At 41.0% G+C, this 12,347-nt stretch overlaps 1 protein-coding gene across 1 annotated transcript in view; it reads right to left on the bottom strand.

Moving 5' to 3' along the window:
* TBX18 (T-box transcription factor 18) overlaps window positions 1-12,125 on the bottom strand; it is a 30,754-nt gene extending 18,629 nt beyond the window's left edge. The window contains exons 1-4 of the mRNA XM_006133338.5: window positions 11,444-12,125; window positions 10,026-10,209; window positions 7,896-7,997; window positions 4,432-4,603 (exon numbers count right to left, since the gene is read on the bottom strand). Coding sequence (XP_006133400.3) covers window positions 4,432-4,603; window positions 7,896-7,997; window positions 10,026-10,209; window positions 11,444-11,744 — 759 coding nt within the window. The 5' untranslated portion in view covers window positions 11,745-12,125. The remainder of the gene's footprint in view (window positions 1-4,431; window positions 4,604-7,895; window positions 7,998-10,025; window positions 10,210-11,443) is intronic.
* Between the last annotated feature and the right edge of the window lie 222 nt (window positions 12,126-12,347).

A 12,347-nucleotide genomic window follows, 5' to 3' on the forward strand; every position in this document is an offset into this window, starting at 1 on the left:
TGGGTCTTTTAAAAAGCCAAAAATATGCAAATGGAAAAAGTGGCCAAATAATTGACATTATCTTTAACTTATTTACGTTGGCTGTATTCCTTTAAAAATTAATTACATAGCATAATCAGTCTCAGTGACACCCATCATAGACCATCCAGTTATTTAAGATAATTCAGCTCAAACTGACATGCAGATCAATACACTATTTGGGTTTAGCAAAATATTAGTTCAGATCCTATAGGTCCAGGCCATGGTCCACCCTATGAATGGGAGTAAGGAAAACCAAGGCAACATGCCATTTCTGGGAGTATAGAGAGAGAGAGGAAACAGGCTGTACTTCCGCAGCTGGACGGGGAAAGCCAGGAAGAGGGAAGTATAGTGGCCCTACATGTGTTTCCAACAAGTGCTGCATCTGCATCCCAAGAAGTGCATGCTACAATGGAGACTGACTGGTAATAGTTTACTCCTTCATCAGAGCAGGGGGTAGACTAGGCAACCGGCACTTGATGGCATATACCACTTGTGCCAACAATGCTCCTCTGCCATCTATATTGGCCAAACTGGACAGTCTCTGTGACAAAGGATAAATGGACACAAGTCAGATATCAGAAATGGTAACACATAAATCTGGAAGGGAACATTTTTACCTGCCTGGTCACTCAACCATGGATTTAATAGTAGCCATTCTTCTACAAAGGAATTTCACTAACCAAGAGAGAGTCTGCAGAACTGGAATTCATCTACAGATTTGACACTGGTACCCTGAGTCTAAACAAAAACATTAACTGGTTGGTGCATTACAAAGCCAATTTTTCCTGCTTTTAACATCTGCACTTCCACATCACAAGCTATGTATGGGACACATCTAGCTCAATTAATTAGCCTAATTAACACAGGCCGTACAAATGACAGGTACTTATTTGAAGATATTTAGCTCAGAATAAGTTTTATATATATTTCTGTTATTTGTTATTTCTACTCCAATGTATCTGATGAAGCGAGTTTTGCTCATAAAAGCTCATGATTCTATATATTTTTGTTAGTCTCCAAGGTGCCACAGGACCACTCATTGTTTTTAAAGTACAGACAAACACAGCTGTCCCTCTGTGTCTTCAGTTCACATATGTAGTCCTTGTTCACATGGGACATTCACATGGAGGGCACCTGGGTCGGTATTAACATTTCCCTTAAAAATGTGTAAAGTTGACTGGTGTATTTTACCTATTTACTTAGTGTTCCTGATTAGTTGCAATGCAGCCTTCTGCCTAAATTACAGGTCATTGTGAATTGTGACTAGCCCTGCTGTCCGTACCAGTAAGTTAGTACTGGTAAGGGCCCCAATTCATCTCTCACTACTGTCACTCCAACGAGGTCAATGGAGTTACGTAATTGGGGAGTAGAACTGCTGAAACCAAGTTGAGGTTTCACCAAGCCATTCTGCCTGAACAGAATGAAAATAAACTTTGCCAGAACATAAAATCCACCAAATTACGGGTGCAACAAAAGAAGATTCAGACCTTAAATGTAAAAACAATATTTGGGGAGGTTGTGTGGGCATGGCTGCTAGCTTTTTTATCTACTATCCCTCTTCTTCTCACCATACAGAGAAAAGTGGGTCCTTCCCATTTATGGGAAACATTTATTTTATTCATCACAAAATATGCAATAATTCCTTTTCTATTAGTGCTAGAGGCACCCATAGGCTGCATAGCCATTTCCATTCAGCATTCCATGCTACTCTGAAAGAATGTACACATTACATAGACACTTTTATACTTTCTGGTTTTGCCCTTTCTGGTAAGGATGAGTGTTTGCAATTTGCCAGACTTTAGAAATAAGAATTTTGCAACCAAGCTTCTATTGTCTTTTAAAAAGAAACCCTTACATTTCAATTTTTTGTTTTGTTTTGGGAGGGAAGAATATTGTGGTTCTGAATCAATTCAATGTGTCTTAGATCTCTGTAGAAGAATACTACTTGGCTAGCTTTCAAACTGAGACTTTAATAAATAAAGAGTGCTCCAGTAATTTTAAATTTCTCTGTACCATGAATAAGAGTGTACTATAAAGGCTGGATTTCAGCTCCAGGGAAAGAATGCCTGAAATGTGACCTTGCACAATACAGAATGATACATGGTATACAGTCCAGGATAAAGAAACGTAGCTCTTTGTTCATCTTCAAGATTAAATCTTGAGCTCCAGTCCTGCCATGGATAGCACATGGGCAGACTGCTATGTTTATATGCAACCTCGCAGAACAGAAGTCAATGGTTACAACAGTCCACCTGAATGCTTGGCTATCACTAATCTTGGAGGTTGGGGTGTGAATTCCAGCTTACATAGACATACTCTCTATAGCTCTCATGGAAGTAGCATGCTGAAAACTGCAGTGAAGCCATGGTAATATATGAGTAGAAGTGAAGTGTGACATGGGCTAGGTGCTTTGAGTACAAACCTGTCTGGATCTCATAGAATCATAGAACCATAGAGCTGGAAGAGACCTCAGAAGGTCATCAAGTCCAGCCCCCTGCTCTAGACAGGGCCAATCCCAACTAAATCAACCCAGCCAGTAGATTTATGAGTACATACTTGGGGAAGCTAGGTCAGGTTGCCACTCACTTCTGCTCCAGCTACCAATGCCACACTACTGTTTTTAGCACACAATGCAAGTATGTCTGCACAAGCTAGGAATCCAGCAGCCAACTCCAGGTGCAGACATTGCTTATAATTGTAGATCTGGAGTCGTCCAGAATTACAGCTCTCTTTGCTTCTTAATCACTTTAATAAAATGTAGGTTGCGTTAGTGCAACCCGTGTCCACTTTAATTCCAGGTACCCAAGTAATCCCACTGAAGCCCATGGAACTTCTCATACTGAGTAACATTTCTTCACTCTGGGATTGCAGGATCAGACCCCTAGTTCATAATTCCACAGATAAACAGTGTAAATATGGAGAGGAAAGACATTAAGTTCATAACAAAAATACTATTGATTCAAATTCTCATGTGGACATATCTATAGTTAACACAGCAGAGTTGTTGGACCAAATTTATCCCTGGTGCAAAACCATTACTTAAGCAGTCATGAATTACCCCCATCACTTTACTACTCACTCCCATATAGGGGCCTTCAATTTAGGCTGTACAAGCCCATCTGGAACTCTGGTTTCACTGCTCCAGTGCCTGACCTGGCCAGATTACAGCTAGCTCAGTAAGTCCACCCAACAGACTTACAATTACATTCTGTAATAGAGCTACAATTACACTCTGTAACTGCCGTACGGACATACCCTATAGATATATATTTTCTTTAGAGAAAATGAAGGGGCTTATAGAATTCACAACTGGGACCATGTTCTCCCACCATTCTGCAAGCAGCGTCCCCATTGACTTCAATGGGAAAGGTGCACAGAAAAAAAGTGCTGATAGCTATGCAGAGTATCTTTGCCCCTAGTGGTACCCATATTCTGTTTTATCCCTTTTCGTGACTGAGGAATCATCCCATTTAACAAGTCTGGCCACTTTAGGCTCAATGGAACCCACATCCGGTCTCCGACTTGTCACTCAAGTTCTTAAAGCTCCAGACTCTTTGAGGTCAATGTTCCCTTTGAAAGAATGCCAACATTTGTCATTTATTACTGGATTTGTCAAAAGTAAAGGCTTCATCCTGACTAAAAACAATTCTTGTTTTTTAATTATTTCCTAAGGTGTCAAGTACAACTATTTTAGGGATTGTTGGAAAGATCCTGGCTTACATCTGTCATGTTTCAACAGTTTTCAAGCGAAAAGGAAATATGAATATAAACACATTTTGTCACATTAGATAATGTCATAACTAAACAATTCAGAACTTGCACACAAAACGCTCATACTGTAGCCGTCTGCCAGCTTTTTCAGAAGTAATGAGCCTCAGCTGTGAAAGGGTCTTGCTTCATAAGGTATGTAATAAATCATTATCAGAGTGAACCCAGCTCCCATGTTGTTCATTCTGGAGTGCAATTATTAACACCTCATGGGATTTCACACAAATGTTTAGGTTAAAAAAACAGTTATATATACACTTTTTATTCATGTAAACGTATTACATATTACTAACATTTATTCTAACTACTTCTGAGTTTAAGCACACATTTTAATAAAAATTGAAATTGCAAGTTACAGTGGTAAAATATAAGAGCAATTTGATACTTTTAGTTTAATTAATTCAATCTTGCACAATTCTTAACTGGAGTCCTATATTTTTGAGAGGCATGTAAACTAGAATCTTTCCTTTAAAATGATCATTTATCAAAGCAAAAGAATTAGTTTTACATGTGTGCTGGTCAATATTTATGAAGCTTTGCAAGGCTGAGTTCATTCTTGTCAACAGGAAAATTCACGTCATAAAACCCTCAAGTGATGACTGATGTGCTAGTTTTAAATATTATTAGACACAAGATACTCACATGCCCTTGATCATCCAGTTCGTTATTCGTAAGTTTCAGTTTGTCAAAACTGATCACTTGTCTCATCCAAGTCTCCCCTGAGGCGGGTGAATCAGGGTGAATATAAACACGAGGAGGTACTGGTGAATCAGCGTTCCCAGCCACCATCCATTTAGAGCTATGGTAAACATACCTATAAAAAGAAGCCCAACATATGTCAGAAGGAAATTGGAAATAATTCACAGGCTGATTAATAATGATATAGCAGGCCTTTGTATGTATAGCACCTGTCAAACTACAAATGTTGAGGGACAATAAGTACAATGGAGCTAGTCACAATATCCCAGAGGGAAGTGAATATTTTACCAAAAGAAAAAAAAGGGGGGGGAACCCCTAAAAGTTGCCTATAAAAATAGCTAGGCAATTCCACTGAGATCTGAGAGATAAAGAGAAAGTAATCAATATAAACAAAGTCACAACATCTTGGGAAGCCTTCTCCCTCACCACTGCCAAGATTACCCTAACAGCTGCACTACAAACCACAGTCATCATCTTTGCTGCAAATAACAACTTTAATTTACTTTCATTTCAATTGCCAATTTTCAATTTCTGCATACAGCTGAGTTATAAAATATCTGCAAAAGTATCTACAATAGATAGGACCAAATTCTGCTCTCATTTAGAGCCTGATCCAACTCCAATTAAGGCTAACTGCAGTCTTTCCACTAACCACCAGTTATGTCAAGATAGATCCATTGATCTCAATGGCATCTCTCTGGATGGGCTCCAGAATAACAAGCATAAAATCAGGCCCTTAATTTATACAATGACATAAACAACTCTTTACATGACTTCCTTAGCATGTTGTTTCTAACATGAAACAGTTCACAAATAAAGCTATTCCAGATACAACGCATCCTGTGACAACGAAAAAGAGAATGAAGTTCAAATGAGAAGATTTCTGTGTGAACCGTATTGATGTTCTTGACAGTACCACAGAAATATTTAAACAAAAAACCCATATCCTATTACGTTTCTTTTTATAAAAAGAAATAAACAAAGTCATTCTGCAGTAAAAGTAAGTTATCATTCAGTAAAAAGATATATTATTCTGAAGTCAGCTATTTTATGGAACAATTTTTAAACCTACTAAATTAAAAACTGTGCAATTAAATGTGTCTGAGAAGCATGAACCTTTCACAAAAAAGAACAATGCACTTAACAAAAAAAAAAGAAAAAATTCAATTTAATTTTAAAAAATGCCTTTCAAGATGTTCATCGGGTATGTCTCTTTGTATGGTTCTCTTTAAGAGATAAAAGAACATGTCACATTATCAATAGTGGAAACTAAATTATTTGTTACAAATATATATGGATGTAAACCATACTAGCCATTAAATGTGAAATATGTACTTTCTATTATTCCTTTTTTTTTTTTTTTTTTTTGGAGACATATCTGCTACCTAAATCATAGTTTGCTATTTGCTCTAATATATCTCATCTGGCTTATTATTGTTTTTCATTTCTGAATGAATTAGATTTGAATATGTTCTTCATCTATTTTATGGTTGTATTTTACAAACTGTACTTCATTAATATTATTAAATATTTTAAAACAATACCTAACTTTTCAGATAAGGTTTAATTTTGCTAAATTTAAATCTAAATTATCCTGAGCTGGCACCATTTCAGTGAAAGTTTTGTCATTTACTTCAATGGGAACTGGATTAGGCCTAGTGTACAATTGTTACAGTATCTTAGCTGTTTAGCATCTTAGCTGTTCAGATCTTGTTCAGATGCTGTTCAGATTCCCAAGACAGACTGAGTGTAAAGTATTAAGACATAGTAATGGGACTAAAATAATAGCCAGTATAGAAGAATGCATCTGCTACACAACAATCTTGCTTACAGGAAAATGAAATCAAGTAAAAGTAACACCATAATTTACCAGAAAGATAAAATAAACATAATACTAAGTACATTATTAACAAAATATGTTTTTGCCAACCATGAAAATATTGCATTTCATATATGATAACATGAGCTGAATTTGGGTTGGTTTTTTTTTGGAAAGTTAACAATCAGCAGTGTAGACCACAAGGACTATAATAATAATAGATATAGATATAGGTATAGATATTAAATGGAAAAGATGCATTTGTTGTTAAAACCACTAATATTAAATATAAATTTGCTTATTTGAATATCACAATTTTTAACTTTATTCAAAATTGCTGACATTTATTTCAGTTTATAAATATCGGAAACTACATGATCTCACAAAACTGTGTACATTTACATTTCTGTTTGCGACCAGATGACAAAGTCTTAATTTGGACCCAAATAAGCATAAATATTTTCCATTTTAAATTAAATGCTCTGGCTCAGAGAAAACCTGTTTTAGCTTGTCATGACATAATTAAAAAACAAATAAAAAACCTCATCAAAAACTATCTCGATTATTCTTAGAGTTTTTATCGTCACCCTGTTTAAAATTTCTCTGTTAACAAAACTATAATTGTCATAAATGTAACTGCAGAAGGAGAATATTGCAGTTAACAATTTTAGGGAACACACGAAATGTAGTTCAGTGTTACTGTTTCTTCTTTCCTTATATCAGTTCTAAAATTAAACCTACATTGAACTGATTTACTATATTCTGGTTCTAAAAATGGGTTGAAATAACCAAAAATGGTAATACGTAAGGATCCAATCCTGCTCCCACGGAACCACGTGCTAAAAATCAATAAGATCATGCCTTTGATTCATAAAGTATCTGAACATGCTAATAGTGGCTATTGTGGATCTAAACCTGCAAACATTCAATCAGACCAGCAGTCCCATATGAAAGGGACATCTTGCTTAGCCCAGGACTGCCCTGTTAAGTGTTTACATAAATATGACCCTTCTTTGAAGTGTTAAAAGAATAATTACAATAACTGACCAATCTTTACTCAATACGTTCTTTAAAATATGAAATTTCACATACTGAAATGCCATCAATTCATTCAAATCAAAATCACTAAAGATACCTATCTGTTATCCTGAATCCATAACACACACAGCGGCATTTATCATAAATCCATTTGTAAATGTAAAAACATTTAAATGCTTTATATTTTAATGTAGTGTCACTACATTAAATATATATTTAATTGTATTATATTGCATATATAATGTATATTTTTATATGTATTCATGCAGATAAAATAACTACAAAGTGAATGTACTTTGTAGCCATGAACTAGGAACAATATACATTAACATTTTCTCTTTCGCAGGGCTAAATTGCAGTCTGTGAAAGCATATACAGAACATTAAGCCAAATGTAGAAAGCACTTCAATAAAAACTGCAATTGTTCTTGCATGCTTAGCACAATACCTTATCTTTATGCACTGAAATGAAAATAGGAATTTGGAAGAGCGTTAAATTCTACCTACTGTCTGGTTTGCATCCCAAATTTTGTGTTTTACAATTACTATACCTGTATCTTTTGTTATCCACTGGCACAATGTCCATGGCAATGTAATATTGCTGATGTGGGTCTAAGCCTGAGATCTTCACTCTCATTGCAGGGAACATCCGCCTGAACATAGAAAAAAGGGAAGCAATTTTAATACAAAACAGACTCGGAAACAGTCTGTACAGCAAAAGCAACCAGTTTGTGGGTACCCTCCTCTCTCCCTAATACAGAAAAGTCGGTAGAGTTTTGGGTTTTTTATCAGTATGCCACACAGCCATGCAATTGTTCATTTCATAGGGAGCAACAGTTTTTTAAAGTGCATATTATCTGACCAATGCTTCATATGTTTTATGATACATTATGAGAGCACAGACATCACCACTTCAGTTCAACTGTATTGTTAGAAAGTAATTTTGTTCTAAAGCTTTTATTTTAGCAACATATGCATTTAAACCCTGCTGCACATTTAGTAGACATATATTACATGAGATGCGCAAGTAGCCTCTCTTATCAAGCAAGATCACAACCTGCAGAAATTGAAATAGTCAGCTGAGTTCTAGCTGACAGCTGCAAAGGGTGTGTCACCTATATCAGCAAATTATATCATAAAACATGGTGATATAATTTAAAACCCAATGTGCCATGCTATAACCAAATAATATATTTCTTATTCAGAAGGGTCTTCTGGTCTGCCACATACTACAGGTGAAGGGCGTGAGTTGCTTTATGATTGAAAGGGACAGTAAACGTCTTTACTGAAAGCAGAGACCAAGTACAAAAGTATATTTATAGATAAGTTTGTAATTTAGATCATTTGGTGGCCAAAAATGGAATAATTAACCAATGTGGAGACTTAGATTTAAAAAATCATGTCTCAATTCAATGTATGTTTGACACTTGCCTTTTATATAGAAAATTCATTATTGAAAGCAAAACTAAGAATATTTAAAATGACTAGTTGATTACATACTAATAAAAGATTTTTGTCTTATGTAAATCCAGATGCCATCCAAGTTAAATTCCACATTTTCAGCTGCTCTAAAACAATTAGCAAAATTAAAAGTTATTTGTAGAAGGAAAAAATACGTTATTTCTAGAATTTCTTAATAAGCAGCAGGGTGAAACTGTCTTGGCTAACTGGTTTTTACTAATATTTTAGTGCACCTGTAAGATTAAAAAAAGAAAAATCTTTGACTGGACTTTCAAGACAAATGTTGCTTTGTGCTGGTTAAGACTGCATTTTGATCATTAATAAAGTCTCACTGAAAATGGAGAAGGTAGCATATGGATTCAATCAAATATGTTTTTGTAATTTCTAATAAGTTCAGATATTTTTATACTAGCCAGGTTTTTGCCATGTGTATCCACTGGAAATGGGGGGGGGGGGGGTATTTTAAAAGAATACAACATTCATAGACTTCATCCTAATGAACAGGAAACCTAAAACTGCACATGCTCCTGTGCCCATCTAAAATTATTGTGATCTACCTAGCTCATAAATCAATTTGCTTTATCCACTTTGATGTATTTGCAGATTTTATACTGTGTGTGCCATCTGTACGGTTATTATAAATTAGCTGTCCTAAACAGCATACAAATCTGGCTTCTGTAACAACAGATTTTGTATTTGATTAACATGACTGAAACAGGGGACAATGTGTTTATCCACCTGAAGGAGGACACAGCATAAATCAGGAAGACAGTTAGGCTATCCTGTCTCTTGTATTCAGTCTGATTTTCCTTCATTATTGTCTTCTGAATGAACTGTAATCATCTTAACCTCCTAGAAACTCCAGCTTTCCCTAGCTCCAAAAAACAAGGGCACCAACAAATTAAAGTGGTCCAGAGACTAAAAATGTTTCCATTGGTTGGATTTACGAGTGTGCGGTGGAAATAACTAACATACTACCCGAAACCGCTGCCTGCGGGAAGATGGGCCCGAACTCTTCACATTGCCCATCGCGATGTGATTTTTGCGTGGTTGTGCAGTCCGAGTGCGATTACTTCTAAGCAATTTCTCTGTCCCTGCGCCGCCCTGCTGCTCCCAGCAAAGGTGCGGAACCTGGGCGCTGGCTGTCTACCTTTGCCCAGTGGATGTGCCCCGGGGGGCGGAGGCGGGGACCAGGATGAGTGCGCGCTGCGCCTTTTTACCTTCCTGCCTTGGTGATGATCATCTCGGTACCGATCTCATGGAAGCGCTTCCACAGCTCGGCTCCCTGCAGATCTACCCGGGGCGCTTGCTGGGCTGGTGGAGGGGAACCGGCCCTAGCCCCCTTGGGGGAGCCGCCGGGTGACACTGGCGGGGACCCTCCTAGGAAACTCCCTTCGCAGCTGCCTGGAATGAGAGCCGGGAAGAAGGGAAGCAGGAGAGCGTGTCAGGCAGAGAGCAGCGGGGCCAGGATCTCCACAGCCCAGGGTTTGGGGGCGGAAAACACCCGGGGAAAGGGCTGCTGGATCCAGCCCCTTCCTCAGAAACAACCGAGGAAAAGAGCAAGTCAAGAATCTCCCCGCACCACCCACCGCAGCTAAGGGCGAGCCAGCGTGAGGCCTGGAACAGCTCCGGGGCCTCCTCAACGCGCCCGCTCTCTCCAGACCCCGCGTTTACACGCATTGCGATCAGAGCGCACTGGGCCCTGGCGCTTCTATAGCTGGGCCCTGCGCTCGGATGTCCCCGCGCGGGGTGCCGAGTTGGGCCCTGAAGTTCAAAGCTGACACTGCACGGGTCGGGTGGCTTACATAGCAAACATGCCCCTTCCAGTGCCGGGCCCCCCCTCAGGGCTAGGCGCAAACATGCAACACTGGGGCAGCCGAGTCAGACCACTTGCTCTGCTTTTTGCCGGCGTGCGGGACATGCATTAGCTTTGCTGCAGATTTCCTTGGACACGAAGACATGTGATTTGACCTCTGCAGAGCTGCCTGGCTCTGACATATTAAGGCACCGGGGTTTTTAACTGTCACGAACCACCGTTGCTCCTCGCGGCGGCTCATTTATGTCTAAGTTGTGGGGTGAGGGTGTTAACTTGAAATGCAGCTGTAAAAAAAAATCCCAGGGCAAGGAACTTTTACATGAACATGATCGCTCCGCCCCAGGCGCTTGGTTTCCCAGGAACCGATGCCTGGAGAAGTTTAATTAACACATCTCCGCTCTGACAGATATTTTACTAGCAGCTCACTGGCGGGAGAGACTTTTCCCCACGGTGTTAAGGGGGGGAATAATCGGGGTGGGGGAGAAGGAAAGTGTTGGATCCGGAGCCAAGCAGGGTTCAAAGGAGAGGAGGAGAGAGGAAAGAAACTTGAAAAGCCCGGGGTCTGTCAAGAAGAGTGAGCCTCCCAAAACAGGGAAGAGCCAGGAGTGACTGATCAGGCGCAGGAGGGTTTACACCGAGCAAAAATGAGCCAACCCGGATTCGGAGTAGAATACGCCCCCTCCCTTTCTCGGCATGCCTGGGGAAGATCCACCGGCCCGACTGATGCGTGGGGCGAGCGGCTGCTTTGACAGTTAGGGCGGGGTGGGCAGATTTGACCGGGCCCGGGTTCAGTGACAGGATGCGATCGGGGAGGAGACTCACCGGCGGGTCCCCGGGCACCGCAGCTCAGCTCCATCTCGCCGCAGCTCCTGCCAGGCGCCGACGCGGCCCCGGCGTGGGGCTGCAACGGGGAGCTCTCGGCGCCTTCGCCGGAGCCCTTTCCGCAGCCGCTGCCCCCTTCTTCCTCCTCCTCCGCCGCCGCCTCCTCCTCCTCCGCTCCCAACTTGCGCCGCTTCGGCGGCTTGTGCTGCTGCTTCTCGGCGCCGATCAGCGCCTCCACCGAGAAGGCGTGCGCCTTGAGACTCATCGCGCTGCAGGGCGAGGTCCGCCGCTTCTCGGCCATGCCCGGCGCCCCCGCGCCCGCGCGCCCTAGACCCCGCTCATAGGCGCACAACAGGCCCCAGCCTTGCAGGGGTCTCGCCCCCTCCCGCTGCCCCAGGCGTGGGGGGTCTCCGCGCCCTTCTTCCCAGTCCGCGGGATCAGCCCAGTTGGTCTAAACTTCGTCCCGCTGGCGGGCTCCCTGCGTCCCTCCTCCTCCTGCTGCTGCTGCTGCTGCTGCTCTGCCCCGTCTGACGGGCCAGGCAGGACTGACATGGGTAACAAACGCGCTGCGGACACAAATTAGGGCCGGTAATTGAAATTTGTTGCCTTGATCTGTCAGCACTTCCAAGCGGGAGACCGGTGGGAAAGAACTCGCTCATTAGTGTCAATAAAGTGACTGGGACTGGGCGGAGCCAGGGCGTGGTGTCAATCAAGCCCCGTGCGGGCCAATCAGAAATTGGGGATTATCTCGAGCCCGGTCCTTCTTCCTTACAAGGTTATAAAACTGCAGGGTGTGGGGGGACTCAGCGGGTTGCTCGCTGGCTCCACAATTCCCCCTCTTTTTCCCCCCTCCCGGCGCGTCACCTTCACGTCCCGCCTGAAAGGTGCGAGGCTCCTTCATTTG

This window comes from Pelodiscus sinensis, chromosome 3, assembly GCF_052426305.1.
Source record: "Pelodiscus sinensis isolate ZL-2025 chromosome 3, ASM5242630v1, whole genome shotgun sequence".
Taxonomy (NCBI): Eukaryota; Metazoa; Chordata; order Testudines; family Trionychidae; genus Pelodiscus; species Pelodiscus sinensis.